The 20,682-nt window shown below is 45.7% G+C and overlaps 1 protein-coding gene across 3 annotated transcripts in view; it reads left to right on the plus strand.

Annotated features, from left to right (window-relative positions):
• Positions 1-20,682, plus strand: part of FRMD5 (FERM domain containing 5) — an 86,371-nt gene that overhangs the window by 19,215 nt on the left and 46,474 nt on the right. For all 3 annotated transcript variants that reach the window (XM_034782834.1, XM_034782833.1, XM_034782832.1), the window contains exons 4-6: positions 4,163-4,260; positions 9,125-9,248; positions 11,040-11,127. In XM_034782834.1, the coding sequence (XP_034638725.1) occupies positions 4,163-4,260; positions 9,125-9,248; positions 11,040-11,127 (310 nt within the window). The remainder of the gene's footprint in view (positions 1-4,162; positions 4,261-9,124; positions 9,249-11,039; positions 11,128-20,682) is intronic.

Here is a 20,682-nt window from a genome sequence, read left to right on the forward strand (position 1 = left end):
TTTTCATGGAAGAAAAAGCTGTTCTTAGGCATAGGGGTCACTCGTCAGTTGAGTTTGTTCACTTTGTCAGTGTTCCAGTCCCAACACATTGGCGAGACAGACAGAACGAAATCAGTTAGAAAGTAATGAACAGGGAGGATAAGTGAAGCTGGTTCTAAGAAAGTTCAGGTATTGATTGGTGCTGAGACCAGGAAAAAACTCCAGTCAGTTCAGAGTTAAATTAGCTTTAAAAGTTCCTGATTGAAGAGAAAATCAGCAATAGGAAGAATGGCTGAACTGTGAAGAGGGAACTCTCTAGTTCAGAAAACTGCATAACTTTCTTCACTACGTTTTTAAAGGAAGCTACATTTCCAGAACACAAGCTCTTCTCTCAAAAATTCCCTTTCGCTGGCTGAGTTGGGTGTTCTCTACGGACGGGGGAATATTTGCAAGTTCTTTGTGTTGGGGGCCTCTTGAAACCTTTTGCTGCAGTTCACAAAACTAGACGAAGTTCACAAATGTATTTCCCCTAATTTAAACCCATGATTTCTTCAGGGCTTTATTGCAAGGTTGATTCAGTTTTTGAATGTGTGTCTGTAGGTAAGGGAAAGCTCTGTATCAGGTCCTGAAGAACCCTCTGGAAGCCAGATAGCTCTGTCCATGGTGCTCGTACTACATTTATTCATTCAGAAGGTTCTTGCTCTGTCTCTGCTTTTTTTTCAGCGTCTTTGTCACTCACTCTCCCCAATCTCTGCTCCATTTTCCATCCTACCTTGTCATTGGATGTTTCTCCTGCAGTCTGCTTCCCTTTTCACAGTCTTTCCTCAGTGGAGCGTAAACACAATCACCTTCTTGTCTGCGTCCAACTTTTGCCCTCCATGTTCATGTGAGTTTGGTATTAGGCCAAATTAATTCATCCATATCTACTTCTGTCCACTATTGTTTGATGATCTAATAATTCGATACAGATCCTGTACTTGAAACCCAAGAGACTGACTGACTGCTTCTGCAGTCCCACCATTGCACTGACGTAGGGCAGATTTAGATGTGCTGGGAATCTGCGTGGGGCATTGGACATAAATTAATGGAGATATCCCATCTCCTAGAACTGGATTGGTGGATTGAAGTGTCATCAGCTGACTCATTAGTTCATTTGAACGATTCAGCATTTTTTGCCCAGTTCTGGGCAGATGAGATGGCCAGTAGCTACCCGTATGCAAGACAGCATTCAAGTACCTTGAGAGTTGCCTGTGTGTTATTGTCTAATAAACTATAATATACCCAGAAAATATTGGCAAGGGCGACAAAAGTCAGGCCACAGAAAAGCTTAAATTATGTGTCCTGCACCATCATCTGCCCTTTTGTTCTTAAATACGGTCCATTAATTAACGCCTGCAAGACGAAGAGATTTCGGGGGCTGGGATAGAAAAAGGAAGAGCTGTTCCCCTCTTTGGGTGACGGTAACAAATACACGTTTGGCACAGGCATGAGAGCTGGTGTGGGAAGATTTCTTCTGTATGTCTGCGAATGGCTCATGTCCCGTGGCATGGCAGGGGCTAAGGTAGCTCTGTCTAGGTGTGGTAAAGACGATACATTGCATGTTAATGCTGCCTGCGGGCGTCAGGGCTTATGCAGTCTCTTCTTGCTCCTCTCCCTTGTATCTTTCAAAATCAGCCATTATGGCAAAGGCAGGGTGTTGCATCAGAACGACAGTGATTTTTCACACAGTTTGCTTTTTTCCCCATGTCAGTTCCCAGATATGCCATTGGGACGTAACAATTTGGTTGCAGCTGAGAACTCTCTATTTTGGGATCTATTCAGGCCAATGAGAGGTCTCATCCTGTTTTCCACTACCCAGGAGCAGTAGCCAACATCACTGTGTTTTAATCTTCTATAAAAGGGGCCTCCACCCCTGTCCACACCTCTCAAACCACACTTTTCTGCATTAATTCCTTCATGCCTGTAGATCTAGGGCTCCCACTGCTAGGTATTAATGTCTCTGCATTAGCTCTTTGGGTTGGAAAATTCTGGCTCCCAGTGCAATTTAAAGGTATAGGCCTACAGGGAAACCGTCCTGGGTCACCAGAAATGGCCTTCCAGAACTGGTTTAGGTGGTTAGGTAGAAATGGAAGATATATTCTCCCATCTGCAAACAGGATTACAGAGCGCACCTGACCCTCACCAGCATTTCTGTGAGATTTGGGTACATATGAATAGTACTCAATGCGGGGAGATTAGAACTTGAAATACATAGCGAAACAGCTGGAATGGTGACATGGATATTCATTCTGTAGGGTAGCAAAGGGTAAAAGCTAATTAGCTGCTAGGGGCTGGTTCTACTTATAAAGACATTTTTAGTCCAAATCTGCCATGAGATGTATGCATGAAACTAAGAGCAGGGCTGTGGCTTGCATTTGTCTCAGCGGTATCAGAAGGAGAATGATGTGGGTTATGATAGTTGGGTTTTTCTCAACATTCTTGTAATTTTATCAGTGAAATGATAACGCTCGCAGTATCAGAAATCTGAACTCAAGAAATCAAGCCTGGCTGAGGTTCTGCAGAATGGAAGTTAAATTATTTAAACATATTTCCAAGCATGCCAATTTACAATTTACTCCTTAATTACCTGAGTTATGTTTTACATCAGATTGTTTTTCCCAAATGTAATGAATGCCTTCGTGACTCAGTCTGAACTGCCACACGGTTACTTATTTTAAGTTTATTATCATACTATAATTTTTTGTCATATTTTGTTTTTTCTTGGTACTGGCTTTGATTTATTTAAATCACATAAAATCTAGGAGAAATAGTGACTGTCGAGCATAGGAATTGCTGATTGTATTGTCAGCTAATGACAGATGCCAAGGAGGTGAATGCTTGCAGAGGGATCTAAGCTCTTAAAACGTCTCGTAGTAGTAATAATAATGATACCTGGCTGTTATATAATGCTTTTCAGTGTCCCTCTCAAAGCATTTTACAAAGGATGTCAATATCAGTGCCCCCATTTTACAGATGGAGAAACTGAGGCACAGAGAGGGGGAATAATGTTAATGGACCTTATACATAATAATGTCAGTAGTTTTAACAGTGCTACTAGAGTATACACATGTACATGAAGGGAAGGAGAGGTTCTTCGAAGTGGGTGTTATATAAAGGTTTTGAGTTCCAAGGGTGAAGTGCGGGTTTAGAGAAGTTTAAAACCAGAACACTAGCCTGGACTGGGGACTTTGGCGCTACTACAGGACCAACAGTAAAAAAACAATAATTAACCATTAGATTACAGGGATTTCGGTGCTACGCAGTTGGTGAAAGATAACTGGAAGCCATTATGCAAATCATACCCCAGTAGCCAATCAGAGTGAAGAGAACTGCATAAATAAGAAATAAACATAGTTGTTGGTCAGTTTGGCACAGCAAACTGTGCTCTGATTGGCTGAGACCATTCCAATTCTGTATAAAGGGGCTTAAAGTAGGGTTTGGTCCTACCCATCTTGTTTTTGGCCTTGAGGTAAAGTCAGACATTTGCGACATATGCTCATTTCTCTGGCCACAGCCTATGGATGTCAGAACTACAGGACTCTGGAGACCTCGCTGCCGTAGAAGCTGGGACTGTTGAAAGCCCTTGCTTACTTCACCTCTCTTTGGGCCTGATCCAAGCCCATTGAAATCAGGGAGAGGGTTTCCATTGATTTCAGTGGGCTTGAATGGAAATGAAGCAAGCTAGCGTTGAAGTAAATATTTGTACCAATGTTCCTTCTTTCCTGCGTTTCCTCGGGTCTTGTGGACGAGTCTCTCTGGAGTGTTCCCATTAAACGCACAGTTCTTAATCTCTGTCTGTAGCTCTGCTTTGTGTTATTAATTTCTGCGCCTGTAAGAAGGCAGGTAAGTGACTAGATGGTTGTGTCTCAGACCTGCACGACAAATTATGAATCAGATTCTTGTCTCATATATATGCATATCGCCTCTCCTGTGGACTTCAGCGGGAGTGGCACACGTGCATCGGAGCCCTGAGAATTGACCCTAAATTGAGGATTGACTGGCAAATTAGCACTTGACTAAATCACAGCCGATGAATTTAAAGTGTCTCGATACAGATTTTCTTTGTTTGAGTCACACGTTTAGGTAACTTAAGCATTGCTTAATAAAAGAAATAATTCAGAGCTAAGTCTGTTTCTCTCCTCAGGTATTTAGTCTTCCTGCAGATCAAAAGAGATCTCTACCATGGCCGCCTTCTCTGCAAGACATCGGATGCTGCATTGTTAGCTGCCTATATCCTTCAAGGTAATGCTTTGTGACAAGATAAATTTGCTTTTCATGCTAAGTACTGATTACATTATTTCACTTACAATAGATCAGTGCACCTTGAATACAAATGTCATCTAACCAATGCAGGGCTCATACTTCAAGATTGTACTTGTGCCAGCACCACGTTGGTCTATAATAGAATTAGAATTGATAGTGTGATCTAAACTGTACCAGAAGCAACAACTCTGCCATCTATTCCCTCAAAGTTATTCCACCTGGATTCAGGTCAGTTGTGTCTGAATAAATGGCCCTTTGATCAACATTATGTGTCTAGTATTTTCCACTTGCTTCCATCTGAGGATCTCAAAGCACTTTACAAAATCACAATCTCCCTGTCAGGCAGGTGGGTTTATCCCCATTTAACCGATGGGAAACTGGTAGAGAGAGATGAGGCACCATGCATTAAGCGACACTGATTCAGTGATAGAGCGAAAAGGGCATCTAGAACTCCTGATTTCCAGGTCAGTGTGCTGCAGCTACTAATCCACACTTCCTGTGTAACTAGGATACAGGGATTTCCAGAGCTGAAGTGATGCTCTCCGATAGGTAGGTAAGGCTTGTGGCAGCATGGGACTCAGTACTGATTTCAGAGAAACCTCCTAGGTAATTTGAGATACTTGTCGGATAGAAAACACTCTCATGTGTTGAGACTTACTACAGAAGTTTTGCCACATCCTCCGACATACCAGACCTTGGTGTCCAGACATGCATCAGTGCTGTAGTTGTGCTCCTAGGCACTGATAGATGCAATAGTACGTGATAACCGGTGCGTTCGAGAGTGTCACTGTCATGCTGTTATTACCCTCTGATTTGGAATCTCAAAGTTAAATCGAAGTTGCATCTGAAGAAGTGAGGTTCTTACCCATGAAAGCTTATGCTCCCAATACTTCTGTTAGTCTTAAAGGTGCCACAGGACCCTCTGTTGCTTTTTAAAGTTAAATCGGTTGGTCCTATCCTGATTTCCCTCCTCAGCGTAACTTTCTCCTTCCATCAGACACCATCAGATCAGGATTAAACAAAGACTGTGAATGGCTATCCAACTATAGAAACAGTTTCTCCTCCCTTGGTGTTCAAACCTCAACTGCTAGAAGAGCACCTCACCCTCCCTGATTGAACTAACCTCATTATCTCCACACTGATATATACCTGCCTCTGGAGATTTCCATTACTTGCATCTGAAGAAGTGAGGTTCTTACCCACGAAAGCTTATTCTCCCAGTACTTCTGTTAGTCTCAAAGGTGCCACAGGACCCTCTGTTGCTTTTCTCCTTCCTGTCTTCCATCAGCCAGCCCAGTACTAGACAGCAAGTGAGTGTGGCCAGTTTTGGCAGGGTGATGCCTAGTTATCAGTGTAAAGACAGAGAAGGAAGCTTGGTTATGTTTATATTTTTCAGTATTGCTTGAAACTGCAGTTATGGTGACTGGCTCTGTAAATCCCATCTCTTGAAGTCTTCAGATTAGGACCGGATGCCTTACTGAACAGTTTGCTTTAGTGAAACACAAGTTTCTGGACTCAGTACGGGAGTAACTGGATGAAATTCTGTGGCCTGTGTTATACAGGAGGTCCAACTAATTGAAGGAATAGTCCCTCGTGGCCTTAAAATAGATCCATCTAAATCCAACAGACAGAGAAGCTAGATAAGAAATAGACTCATTTACTGAAAGTTGAGAATCACATTTGGTTTTTTTCCCTTGTCTGAATGAAGAAAGTCAGAATTCCTGGGTAAACGCTATTAGCTGTCGAAGTGCCTCTCTTTACAAACCTCAGAGAAGGGTGGATTCCAAAGGAAAGACTTGGTTTATGGAGCTTTACATTTTAACTAAGGAAAAATGAAATAATTGTTTTGTGCTTCAGATAACAACATTAATGTCTGCACCATTACTATCTCCCGGTCTCTCAAATATGTACACACCAGACAAATCAGCATGGATAGTCCTAAAGAACCTCGCAACAAAATACTGCTCTTTCCACAGGAGTGACTGCATGTCCTTCCAGCATGTGGCTTTAAAGAGGGACCCTACTACAACAAACTAGGGTGATCAGATGTCCCGATTTTATAGGGACGGTCCCGATTTTTGGGTCTTTTTCTTATATAGGCTCCTATTACCCCCACCCCCGTCCCGATTTTTCACATTTGCTGTCTGGTCACCCTACAACAAACACAGGTTTGTTAGTTGGTGGCACAAATGAACATGTCCTTGTGCAAATTCATTACTTTACATCAAGCTCATCAGCCAAGAAACAACTTGTCAGCAAGTCGCAGACAGGACCAGGTTGGTTGCACAGCTGGGCTGGGGGAAAACATCTGGAAACCTCCTGCTTATTTTACCGTTCCTGATCTTGCCAGTGCCCCTGCTACACAGAACACAGGATATCCCCAGCCCAAGACATGGAAAGGCCAGAAGAGGCCAACGACCCTTCAGTTTGTGGAGTCCTCTAAAGGATTGAACAGCTGAAGGTCTGGGTTGAAAATCTGTAGACATTCTGATAGCACAGACTAGTATTAAGTTTGACTGACAATTCTCATAAGAAGACCCTGTTTTCAGTTGCTTATAACTTTGCCAAACTTTAACTGTTTGGGCTGAAATTTTCCATTCTGAGTGTCTGCCTCAGACTGACTTTGTTTTGGCTGAAATTAAAAAAAAAAATCATCTGTTTCTGAGAATGAGACTAGGGCAAAATACCTTGTTTTCTCCATGTTAAAAAATTCTAGCACTCCAGAGCTTTGGACTGAGACTTTGGTGGCAGGGTGGCATTTGTGTCTTGGGTGTGCTGTTCGCCATTCCCATGAAATCTGTTCAGATTTGTCCAAGCCTTTGAAAAAGGGGTCCCTATGGAAAAAATACAATGTGACTGTGTCATTAAAGACTCTGTCATAATGAATGTGCATAAGAAAGCTGATTTAAGGTGACCTGGGCCACCTTACATTTGGCATTTCCTAACTTTTAAGTGCTTAACCTTGCAACTCATAGTTACATGGGGCTAATAATGTTCTTTTTAATGTAGTTTGTGTGTGTCATCACTGACCTAGAGCCAGGGATGTCCAGAATGACAAGTTACAGCTCCAAAGCATGAACAAGATATTTCATAGTAGACCTGATATTTTTTCTACAGTCACACACGTGTTTACAGTTCAATATATTTGAATTTTTCAAAGGCACTAATCATTAGTTTTGATGCCTCCCCTGTAAAATGCTAAAGGGGGGAAAATACACCTGTATTCCCCCCCCCCTTAGCATTTTACAGGGGAAGCATGCACATAACAGAACATCTGCATTTCACTAGGAGCCGCAGACCAAAGGAAATGGAATGGGAGAGAGAGAGGGGTCCTTTCCAGCTGAGCTGTGAGATGCTGCAGATGCAGGACTTTTGTGTAGCCTGGAAAGCAGATGTGCAGCGAAGTCGCATGAGACTCAGAGATGAAATACTGTACTGCCTTGTTCAGCCAAGAGAGAACTATTTTTTTCGTCTCTTTTCTTTTCCCCTTTACTGCAGCTTAAGTCCAATTTGGATGTAATTACTGGCTGCTGCCCAGAGGGTGGTGAAGGTGGAGACGGGGCAGCTGCCTGGTCAGCCAGTCTCAAGGGAAAATCAGCCCGTTTCTTTCAGACGTATGAAAGGAGCAGAGCTGATTTCTAATCAGCTGATCAGACAGTGTATTGTCTCGGCTTCATGAGCAGCTCCAGCCTGGCAGATATATGTTGCACTGCTCCTCGTCATGCTAATTGTTCCGGGGAGATTACGAAACACGCTCGAAGGTGTGATGGAGCTAGAGGAACCGGCTCGGAGCTATTCACCTGCATAATCCTCCATGTTTCTGATGGGACCATGGGGTCTAGAAGAGTTTTGCTTTGCTGAGGCTCCCACAGACATTCTTGGTGGGGCTGTGTGCTTGGCTCAGTGTCACTCTTTAGATTTTGGGTTGGGAAGAGCCTCCCAATCTCAAAGCAAACCTCGGGGTGGGGGAATAGCCAGTCTCGCCTGATCTCATGCTGGGGCCGTTGGAAGCCATGAATTGCACATGATTGGAGCAGGATTCCAAGCCCTGGTCCTCTTGACAGGGGCTTGAGTTTGCTCTACAGAGTCATGAACCTGGCCTGAACGTGAAGACTCTAAGGAGACATGGAACCCGGGGAGTGTCGTGTGATGTCCTTGTATTGAAGCAAACATTGCACGTGCCTTTGTGTTTTAATGATTTGGAATGGGGTATTTTCCCTGATTGCTGGGCATTTCCTGGATTCAGGGTGGGTATGTTTTCTGTGTGCCAATTGAAGCCACCAGCATGGGTGGGTGGGGCCTGGGGTCTATCTGGGTGAGCCATTGGAGAGGGGAAGGACATGACCGGGAGAAGCTCAACGTAAGCTGTCTTCACCCACCCCCATCCTGCAGAGGACACCTCCCCATAGATTAAAGTGGTCCCTCGGGGATGCCGCAGCTGGTAGTGTAGCTGCAGTGGAATCATGTCACTGGAGTTGCTGACCTGAGCCCTACCCCTGCAAGGCACTGAACATCCTCCATTCTCATCGGCACCTGTGGGTTTGAAGGTACCCATCGCTTTGGAGAATCGGCCCCTGGAAGGGAACTGCTCTGTATCCCATTGCCAGCCCCCTCAGCTAGTTAGCCCCTCGCTATCAACTTCATTTGGAGAAGAAACAGTTTTCTGTTTCCAACAAAACCAACTGCCATGAAAACCCACAAACCCCCTTTCTGGGGAGATGCCCTTTGACTTCCAATATTAAACCATTTTACTCTTTTAATTGCAGTTACTTCTAGAAATGATTTCACTCCAAATGATGAAAACCTTGTTATTTCATTATATAGCCTTTCTTTCTTTTACTAGCCGAGATTGGGGACTACGACCCTGGGAAGCACCCAGAAGGCTACAGCTCCAAGTTCCAATTTTTCCCCAAACATTCGGAAAAGCTGGAAAGGAAAATTGCAGAGATTCACAAAACAGAACTGAGGTAACATTAACGTTGGGATTTAACATACTGTACCATTTAAAAGGGGTCACGTATGTTGATTAACTATAGACTTATTGTATTTTGTTTACTACTATTCCTATTCAGGGTTTTGAACATAACAGTTATGTGTAATGGGATGAGTAGCTTTATTATAAATAAATAAAGATATCCCATCTCCTAGAACTGGAAGGGACCCTGAAAGGTCATCCAGTCCAGCCCCCTGCCTTCACTAGCAGGACCAAGTACTGATTTTGCCCCAGATCCCTAAGTGGCCCCCTCAAGCATTGAACTCACAACCCTGGGTTTAGCAGGCCAATGCTCAAACCACCGAGCTACCTCTCCTCCCCAATACACTAAATCAGAAAAAAGAGTTTCTTTTGGTAACGTGGTTCACATTTATTAAGAGGGAAAATAATGGAGATGTTCTTAAAAATTAAGGTCAATTAATTAAGCACTATTAGAGGCATTACAACAAAAATAGAAATATTCTGGAAACAGGGCATGGCATCTAATACCAAACCTCTACTTGCTGAAATAGGAACATAATAAAACTGCATAAAAAAATTACCAAAAGTGCTTTAAAATGTAGATAATCAAAGAAGAATAAAAAACCTGAAATCTTTTTTTATTCATCTTCTCCACTGAACATCCGTCCGATGAGATTTCAGACTGAGGTCTCGACCATTTGTAGAATTAAAGAAAGGGCCTAAAGTGGTCTCAGTGGAGTGCTGGGAATATCATTTCCCAACAAAGGAATGTCGTTAGTTTGTAACAGAAATGTCTGGCTCAGGCAGTTTGTATCAATGGATTCCTAATATCTCCTCACGCGCCGGGGCCCAGCTCAGGTGGAGTCTCTGACTTTTATATATTTATTTTGCTGAGTCTTGAACTCGCCCCAGTTTAAGGGTTGATTAAAGATCCCATGGCTTTTTCTTATCGAGCAGGGATGGTAACTATATTTCATCCTGGATAAATATAGTCTGCCTTCCTAAATTCCCCCTGCAGTTTCAGCTGTCTGCTCTATTATTCACATCCTATTTTGGGATGAGGTGCTGTATAAAAGTAAGATATCCTCCTATTATGATATTCCCATTATACTAGCTGTATCTTTGTTTACGACATGTGACAAGCCACAGTCTACTACACTTCAAGTCCATTCTCAAAACTGTGTGAAGGTGACCCAGGCAATAAGGTTTGCAAGGTTGCCGGCAAGATAAGACTCCAGAATGGGCATCCTGGAAACCAGAGATAGTAAAGCTGTTCCTGTGGTGCTGGGGGAAGGAGTAATGCGCTGTCCGTGGTCCAGAGATAATTTATTGAGCTTGCTTTTACCAGCTCTCGCACTTCCTAAGAGGGAGTTCGGTATTTGTTTTTAACCTCAGACACATGTATCGATGTTACGTCATTTGATGTGACATCATAAAAGGGACCTGAAAAACTGATATGAAATGGGCTGTTTCAGCTTATAATGCTCCGCAACCAAGTGAACTGCTTATCGCAGCCTGGGCTGATTGTATTTAATTAAACCTTACCTTGTGCAGAGGCTCCTTTATTCTGTTCCTTCTGAGTGTTGGGAGCCTGTCTTCTGTACTGCTGAAGTCCAGCTTGCAGAACGGGAAGGACAGGCTTGAGAGCCGAGTCCTTTTACACGATCCTGTTTTAGATTCAATATGCTGGCTGAATGAAGTCAAAGGAATCTGCTTGATTTGATGCCCGGTATTGCTAATGGAAACAGTGAACATAATGACTGGTCCTGATGTTCACACCTTTCCCTGATTTTCTTTCCTCCAGTGGTCAGACACCAGCTACTTCAGAGTTAAATTTTTTAAGAAAAGCCCAGACCCTGGAGACATACGGAGTTGACCCACACCCATGCAAGGTAAAGCTCATCTCTAAAAGCTTTTTTCTTCTGTTAGATTTTCAGTCTTGCAGATGACTAGCAAATGACAAGTTGCAAAGGTTACATTGATTGGTTCCAAGTACAGCAATTTATCCTCGCCATCATAGTGCCTGACACGTCATTTGCAAGGCCATGCGATAGTGACATGTTCTGTATATGGCATGCAGGCCCTCTTCAAGGGATAGGCCTGATTAGCGGCCCCTTTGATAGCTTGGATTAAAAATGGCATAAAGGTTTGGTTCTGGGTGCTGCTGAGAAATGTAGCCACCAGAGTATTTAAGGAGACTACAGAAGAACCTCAGAGTTACGAACACCTCGGGAATGGAGGTTACTCGTAACTCTGAAATGTTCGTAACTCTGAACAATACATTATGGTTGTAGTTTACAACCGAACACTGCCTTAATACAGCTTTGAAACTTTACTATGCAGAAGAAAAATGCTGCTTTTAACCATGTTAATTTAAATGAAAAGCACAGAAACAGTTTCCTTACCTTGTCAAATAATTTTTTAACTTTCCCTTTATTTTTGTAGCAGTTTACATTTAACACAGCACTGTTCTGTATTTGCCTTTTTTGGGGGGTCTCTGCTGTTGTCTGATTGTGCACTTCTGGTTCCAACTCAGGTGTGTGGCTGACTGGTCAGTTCATAACTCCAGTGTTGTACTGCATAGGAAAGTCAGTTTAAATGAAGACACGTGAAAGGACAATGTTTAATCATCCTTTGCAGCAACATTTATTTTTGAGGAAATGACAAAATGTGAGAGAGATCCATAGGTATTGATCCGCCACAGATGGGCTCAATACCCAGCGCTCCCTGGCCCATAATTTAGTTTTCTTTACAAAATGATTTTTATTGACTTTGGTAACATGGTCATTTCATTGAGCTGTGATGTGTCCCATAGAATTCCATTGCATGTTTATGAATGTGTGACAGCTTAAAGCAGACAGCGAATAAGTGCGTGACGTCCGTGTCTTTACCCTATGGGGGTCTCCCAGTTATTTAAAGTGAATTTATACAGCATAAATGCCTGACAGTGCAAGTAAAAGTGCTAATGTTTGGGCTGGGTTGCCTGCCCCATTCACTGGCATTGTCTTGCCCTGTGTTTTGGATTTATGAAGCAGTTAGCACTTACTACAGAGAGAGGCCAATGCAGAGTTGGGACAAATGAATTACTTTGTCAGCTCAGTTTTCTTGGTTTGCCAAACGACTGTCACCTTGGGCCGTGTTAACCTAGTAGCCCTTGTCTTTCCTGGCTCAGCATTGGCATTCCCCACAGCAGAGCTGTACTTTACATGTTCCTCGCCTTTAGGCTCCCTTATGCTTGTCCCTTTCAGAAACGCTTATTCTCCACATCTGCTTAAAACTAGCCCGTCCCCAAAGAGTAATTCTCTAGCTGTTGCCTTGCTCCAGAGGTGGATATTCAGGGTGTCACTAGTTCCAAACATTGCTGAGAATACCAGGGCCACTGGTCAGGGCACTAGCCTGGGACGTGGGAGCGTCAATTCCCTGCTCTGCCACAGACTTCCTGTGTGACCCTGGGCAAGTCACTTAGCCTCTCTGTGCCTTAGTTCCCCCTCTGTGAATTGGGCTAGGGATAACAGCACTGCCTTTTTCGCAGGGGTGCTGTGAGGGTAAATACATTGAAGCTTGTGAGTTGCTCAGATACTGTGGTACTGGGGACCATGTAAGTACCGAGAGTAGGCAGATAGTAAGACAGCTGGAGGAGTTTCTCGAATACTCTGCTCTGTTTGACTGTGGGGCGCCTCTGCCCACCATGGTGGTGTTGAACTCCATGGATAGGATCAACCAAGTTCAACACTTGTTAAGCCCCAAACTGTGGTGGACTCCCCCTTCAAAGGCCTTCTTTACATTAGCCTTTTGTCCTTCGATTTTCCCTCTGTTGCTATCAGCTGCTCAGCTTCTCGGTGGGAGCATCCCTAAAAGTGCTAGTTTCTACCATTGGTTGGGCTGAACAGCTGAGAGCAGCATGGAGGTGCCACCTGCGTTTTGGACACTGTTCCAACTTGCCCTCTGAAAGCAGGCCTACCCCGCAACCTGATATGTAAAACTCCAGCCGCTGCCGACATCTCGTCTGCCTCAGCGAGATGGAGATGAAGCAACATTAGCAATAGTGGGAAATCTTAGGGACCATTTCCTAGCTGAGAAAAAGCCAAAGTGAGTTCAACCACACTTTGTTAAAACAGGTTTAAACTTATTTGATCCCATTCAGCATGCCCGGGGAACCACAGAGTTCAACACCCATTGAGGGGTCAGGGGAGCTGACTCTGACATAAGCAACATCAACAACAGTCAGAAAGCCTGCAAGCTGTCAGTCACTCTGCACCCTGGTGTCAGTCAGTCTGTGGCCAGGATGTTTTGTTGACCTGTAGGGTGCTGGATGCCTACAGAAGAAGGCTAGTTCACTGTCACACTTGCCAACATCCAGCAGAGATAGTGAGACGCTGCACTCTGGTGCCATCTCAAATTCTAATCAGGAGCCGTGACTATGTGGCTGTAGCCAGAGTGGAAAAAACATTGAAGTCAATTACACTGATACCCTGATGCTGAATATGTGAGAGTCACTAAGAGACCTTATTACAATGTGCCACCAGCACATAAGAAGAGCAGAGACATTAAGAGAGTTGCTCTGACATTTTCTTATTAGCTAAATAGAGTTCACTTGGGTAATTTTCTGGCCAGCATCCACATTAATGTTCCTACTAGAAGAGATGGAAGCAGCAAGAGAGATGCAGTGTAATAAATAAAAATGATCTCTCTTATCGTCGAGAGCATTACCAGACTAGTAGAATCTGGGGCATGCTGCCCCCCCCCTCCCCCCGGGGAAAAATGAGAAAGGGGGAATCATACTGATATAATTAAATAAAATCGGACTGGTCTCTGCACTGATGCCCAGTCTGATCAGCTACCTAATTTAAGGAGGAGGAGATGCCATCATCATCTACTAGTGATCAGACTCCGATCAGCAGAATCCAGAGGTATTCTCCTTCTGCACATTCAGCTCTTGTTCCCTAGAGAGGAAAAGCTGATTAACTGATGGTGTGTCATTCCCGGTTCCAGAAGAGCTAACGCTGGTTCACTTAGAAGCAGGAAGGGTTGTTTTTTTCCTGGGCTAACAACCACCTCCAGTGTGTCACATTTGAGAGACTCAGTTATGCAGGTGCTTGATACAGGAATAAACACGTGAAGTATGGAGATGGTTTGATTTCAGTGGAGTTCTATTGGAACCGTGCCTTCCCAGGCAGGTTTTCAGACCTCCCTGATTTTCTGCCAGCATGCTGGCTGGCTTCTGGGCAGCCCACGTGCCAAAGTGCCCCAGAGATAACCCCAGGACTCCGAGGGTCCATGGCTCTGGGGCAGCCAGGGCTCCATCCCCTTCACAAGGAATCCTGAAATGGAACAAAATTCTGGAGTATTGAACCCCTCCCTGAAATGGAATGCCCCCTCTCCGCACAGCTTGGCTTTTAAGTCAGTGACTTTACTGTCCATGAAGTAATTTGGAGATTTGACCTAAGGATTAAATCCAGTTTGGCACAGAGCTGAGGCATCCTGCAGAGACTGTCTCTGTGGTATCCAGTGGCACCTCTTGATGGAGTCTCCTTGATATTCAAACATTGGTCACCGTCCTGCCCCCAGTGAGGTCAGTGTCAGGACTGCTGTACTCTTCAGAGGGAGCAGAATCAAGCCCATTAACGTACACAATCTGCACTTCCACAAACTGGCAGTTTTCCGGCCTCTTGGTCTCTCAAACTCCACTTGATTAAGTTGTCCAGTGTCTGGTGATAGTGACTATAGAGAATTCACTGAAAGAGCCTCACAGTTACTTTCCCCTTTCTCCCTTCTTCCCACTTAGGGTGACCAGATGTCCTGATTTTATAGGGACAGTCCCGATTTTTGGGTCTTTTTCTTATATAGGCTCCTATTACCCCCCACCCCCTGTCCCGATTTTTCTCACTTGCTATCTGGTCACCCTATTCCCACTTCATGGCCATCACATTTAGGGTATGTCTGCCCGACAGCTGGGAGGTGGCATTCCTGGATTGGGTAGATGTACGCACAACGGCTCGGCTCGAGCGAGTGCACGAAAAATGGCAGCGTGGCCACAGGTGCACGGGCGGCAGGGGATTGCACTCAGGCAGCCAGCCCAAGCCACTGCCCAGGCTGTTGTGGCCACGGTGCTGTTTTGAAATTCTAGCTCGAGCAGAGATGTTGTGTGTACCGCTGCCTGAGCTGGGACTCTATCCCCCAGCTGCTGTGTAGATGGACCCTTCAACTCAGGGCTCTCTGGTCATATCCAGACACTGCCGTCTGCACGGGTCTGACGCTTCTGGCTAGTGTTAACTAGAGACACGAATTTTGAATCCATCCCATATTTAGGCCTGATTTACATGAGAAAATTAGGTCAGTTTCACTACATTGCTCAGGGGGGTGGAAAATCCACTCCCTCCTCTCCCCTCTCCCCCCCCCCCACCTCCGAGCAGCATTGTCAAGTTGGCCTATGTCCCCATGTAGATCATGGAGGTAGATTGCCCCTGCTGATGGGAGAACCCCCCGTGTCAGTGTAGGTAGTGTCTACACTGGAGCGCTGCAACTGTGCCACTGGAGCGTTTTAGCTGTAGACAAACCCTCAGTGTCTTGGAACTTGTTGTTTTTAAATCATTATTTTAATTAATTATGACGTGTCATCGATCCAAGCCAATGCTGGGCTGTTAGTCGGGGGGAAGATGAACGTTACACATCACTGGGACCGTGAGCTTTCATTTCATGTGACTGCAGCTTGGTACTTGAAACAGCAGTCCCTGCAGCCAGCCTCTGGCAGTATCAGTCATTGATATAAACGTTTCGGTATGCGACGATGGTAGAGAGAGACGTCCCCTTGATCTCGCCTCTGTGGAAATCTTTCTCTGGGCCTTCGTCCGTCGCCTTTAGAAGCCTTTCCTGTGAATTTCAGGAAGCAGGATCATGGTACAGTTGTTTCCCCGCTCCCTTTTGGGCACGTTCCCCAGCCTCCTCTCAGTCTCCCAGGCCTGTTCACAATTGCTTTGCAGCATTTCAAAACTCTCCACAGACTTGCTGCTTTTCCCCCCCACTCTGACCTGATTACATCCATTCACGCTCCTTAACCGGCCGCTCCAGCCTTGGCCTGTGCCCTATCGCCATCCCCAACGGGGGGCCGCTCTTTTGCGGTTGCTGCCTCATCTGTCTGGGACGCTCTCCCTTCCTCCCTGTGAGACACGGGCTCACGTTTTCTCTTGTCAGTCCCACCTCTTTGGCTGAAGACATTGAATCAGTCTGCGGGCTCCTGTTGGAACACGGCTGTGTGAAGTACGGGTTTTGTAACGAGCTGTGATTGCATGGGTTTGTAGCTTGGTTTGGTGAAACACGGCCAAGGTAATGGAGACAACTGAGGCACTTCAGAATCCTTGGGAAGGTGCCCTGGATTTCTTCCAGGCTTTGCCTTTTTATGCTGCATGCCAGCTGCAGTGCCTACGCGGTAAAAGGAGGAAATGGTACACGTGCCATGGGACGGTGCCCACTTTGGAAAAGCACAGGGCCCGAGTCTCACGTACTCAAAGACCATGTCTGTGCTACCAGTGCTATAGCAGCGTCGCTGTGTGCCGTAGGCATGCCGTGTCAATTCTTACTGGAGATGAAGATTACAGCCGTCGAAGGGGTTTTCCTTCATGTGCAGGAACTCCTCCTCCCCACATGACCGGAACGAGCTCGACAGACGTGTTCTTCCATTGACCTAGCTGCGTCTACACTGGGAGTTAGGTCGCCATAGTGACGGCACTCAGGGGTGTGGGTTTTTCGCACCCCTTAGCGCCGTGGCTGTGTCAACCTCGCTTCTATGTGTAGACCAGGCCTGAGGCCCATTTACATCACTCCTGTTCTCACACCCACTTTAAGTCCCCTTTATACTGTCAGAGGTGTGTAGATGAGAACCAGGCACACGATGTTTAATTTTCTTCCTGGTTTAGTTTGTGACATTGTACCAGTAAAGGAGTTCACCTGAGCAGGTAGGGTTTTGCGAGTGTGTGGGGGCAAGGAGCCCGTAGAGGGAGCTAGAGTATAACTGGTTGCTGGCAGGTTGTAGCAAGGGACCTAGGCTGGCAGGTAATATTAGCAGAGAGCCGTGTGAGCATTAAGGTCCTTTCTCCGACACACGGAGGGACAAGCTTTGTTGTAAAAGATTCTTACTGAAATAACACTGTTCCCTTTTTGTGTACTTCAAAAAGTGCGTGTGTCTGCCTGCCTGATTTGACAGGGGGACCCATCCTCAGACTGTCAGAGTGTGTGTGTGTAAGTAAGGTGCCGAGGGACTCGAACACTGGTTCACCAGTGACATTAGCAGTTTGGGAGCATTCCAGCAGGGGAAGTGGCTGCGTAATCTCGTCAGGGGGCAAACTCATTTCTAAACAAAACAAATTCTTTGAGAAGATGTGAATATGTTAAATCTTAGGAGTCGATAGATAATAGAAGAAAAGTGGGAATTAAACATATAAATCACTTGGCTTTTTACGTAGTCCTTGACTGAAGAATGTATTCAACAAGCAGGCAGAACTATGGGAATGGTCAGCAGCGTGGCCTGTGTGAAGTGTCTTTTTCGATTATCCGTAGGAGTCAGGAATCACGGGAGTGGAATATAAGAGTCCAACTGTGAAGATCATCTCTTTTCTGCAAAATCATCATCATCATCATCATCAAAATCTCTTTGTGACCCAGCTCCGTTCCCAGTGACACTCAAATCCTGTCTCAGTTCAGTATGCTAAATCTTTATGGAATATTCCATTCTGCCAATCCCCTCCTCTCCCAGAGGTTTATAGAGATACATTAAACATTAGATGTGAATCAGAGGAAAATTAAAATGGGACTGTGCTGTGAGAAAGCATTTATCATATTGGGCTGCTCTGAGATTTGTTGTCTGACAGGAACAGTGCTACATCACGGATGGTGCATTTAATATTTAATCTACTATTTAAAAGATGCTACATTTAATTTATATTAATGTGGACCATTTTCTTTCTGTGACTTATATGTTTAACTTCTATTTTCATTTTTTTGGCTGCATCCCAATCTTAGTTGATTTGTTTCAGAACGTGTAAAAAAAATAAAAAACCCCAATAGCATTTCCCCTAATCCCTTCCCATCTAGCCAAAGTGCTCAGGGCACCAAGCCAAGGAATAAAGACAAAGTGTAACCATTTCAAAAGTGCTTATGTGATTTAGGAGCCTAGATCCCATTGAAAATCAGTAGGACATAAGAGTCTGTGTGAGGAAATCCGGCCAGGGCTGCCATCCTTGCTCCTATCCCCTTCTCCAGCCGAGGCGATGCAGCCCAGGTAAAGGGGATCGACCTGGCATCCTTCTGTCCCTGCAATTTATGGCTTCCAGGGTGGTCCTCTGACATAGTGCAGAGCAGCCTTGGGAACTAGCCCTGGGACCAATCACCTTTGTATCCCCAAATCCTGAGCTGCACCCGACACTTCAAGGCTAGATCTTGGGATCTGGCCTGTGGTTAGGGAGTATTCTCTGTGTAGCAACGCTTCCGTCCTGTCGGAAATAGAGCCTGGTCACAGTGGAAACACAGAGATCTTTCCACTTTCTCAAGCTGTGTCCAGAATCTCAGACGCGATTAGTTTGGGGATTTATGTGTCGCTTTGTGCAGGAGATTGGGTTGAGGTTGTTCGGAGAATGCTTTTTACTTTTGACCATTCACCCTTGTCACACTGAGATGGATTTCACTCTAATCTGGATTTAAAACCAATTTGTTCACTACTCAAATTCTCGTGATCTAATCAGAGAAACTAGCTGCCGGTATGGCTTTGACATGTATTTCAGGTGACGTCCTCTCTGCTGTGTGGGGCTGAAACACAAGGACAATAACTGAGATTTGTGTTGAGATGATGGAAACACCCTAAAATGTTACAACTGTGCAAATCAGAAAGCACCGATAATGCTGTAGTCCCTGAGCAGGAGGTGGGCTCTGGGCTGCAGATCCTGGTTAGGGCTGGTGGAATCTCCCCACCCCAGCTTTGCTGATATTTTTATGTGCTGTTTGCTATCAAACAGGGCTTTGGATTTGGTATTGGTATGGATATTTGCTAAGCCAGTCTTGTCGCTTGATGTAAATATTAAGCAATCCTTAACTGATATAAATCAGCATCACTCCTTCTACCTCCATAGCTCACCTTGGGCATGACGTCTGGTACGGACAGGTTATACAAGCAGTCTACTTTCCCCAATTAATGTGTGTTACACTGAATAAGTCAGTGCACCCATAAGCATGGGGGTTGTCTCCTGCGTCCTTGCATGGCACGGTCAGAAGCCATCGCAAGCGCCGTGGGTAAAAATAATAAACCCATCACTTGAGTGGATTGATAGAAAGAGAAAGCTCACACCTGGAGCAACAGCTCAACACCTGGACATGGAATCAGAGAAAATCCAGCCTGTCCGAAACAATAACGCTGAGACATCTTGGGATTTTAGCATGATGGCCACAAGAGCTAAACACTGACATCTTCATGTACGGCGCCGTGTACATCTCTTGTAAATTGACTCCGAGCTGTAGTGCCTGCAGTCACGGGAAATACTCTCCTGTATTCCCTGCATTTCATGGAGCAAATATAAGCCCAAGAGGTGCCTCCACGGCTCCGGCTGTTTCTGAGGATCTATTTCTGAAAAGCGCATGGGGGGCGTTTAGGGCGTGATGCTGTATAAAAGGGCGATGGCTGGCCAGGCTCACTGGAGAAGTGCGTGGGGAGCGAGCAATAGGCAGGGCTGGAGCACTGCACCACCCGCATGTTACTAACTATAACCAGATTTACAGAGTTGCACTCAGAGTGAGCACCATGGCTTAGGCCTATAGGTTACCATTCTCTGAGCGGAAGGTAGCCAAACTCACCAGAAACTGGCCACGGGGGAGAGCCACAGCTTTATGGCCTGATCTCCTGGAAGCCCTGCGGCCCCTAATCCTCAGGCGTTGGGCTCTGGGGGGGCTGTGGGGAGAGATACTGGAGGATTGTTCTTGAGTAGCCCTCAGTGGGGGCGGTCCATAGCTGCGTAGGCTCCTCTGATGCTCCTCACAATTTCTCTATGGCAGTGGTCCCCAAACTGTGGGGTGCACCCCTCGTGGGAGGCACAGAGGAATGTTCAGGGGCACAGGGTGCAGGGCCCAGGCCAGCCTCCACATGGGGCAGGGAACAAGTGCCCCCCAGATCAGCTCCACTCCGCCCCTGATCCACCGCAGCCCAGCTCTGCCCCCAGCTGCAGCTCCACTCCGCCCCACGCCTAGCCCCGCCTCCAGCCCAGCCCCGCCTCCAGCTCAGCTCCACCCCCAGCTGCAGCTCTACTCCGCCCCCTTCTCCACTGCAGCCCAGTTCCGCCCCCAGCCCAATTCTGCCCCCAGCTGCAGCTCCACTCCGCCCCTGCTCCGCCCCCACCTAGCTCCGCCTCCATCCCCTGCTCCACCTCCACCCCGCTCTGCCCCCAGCCCAGCTCTGCCTTCATTCCCTC

This window comes from Trachemys scripta, chromosome 10 (assembly GCF_013100865.1).
Source record: "Trachemys scripta elegans isolate TJP31775 chromosome 10, CAS_Tse_1.0, whole genome shotgun sequence".
Classification (NCBI taxonomy): Eukaryota; Metazoa; Chordata; order Testudines; family Emydidae; genus Trachemys; species Trachemys scripta.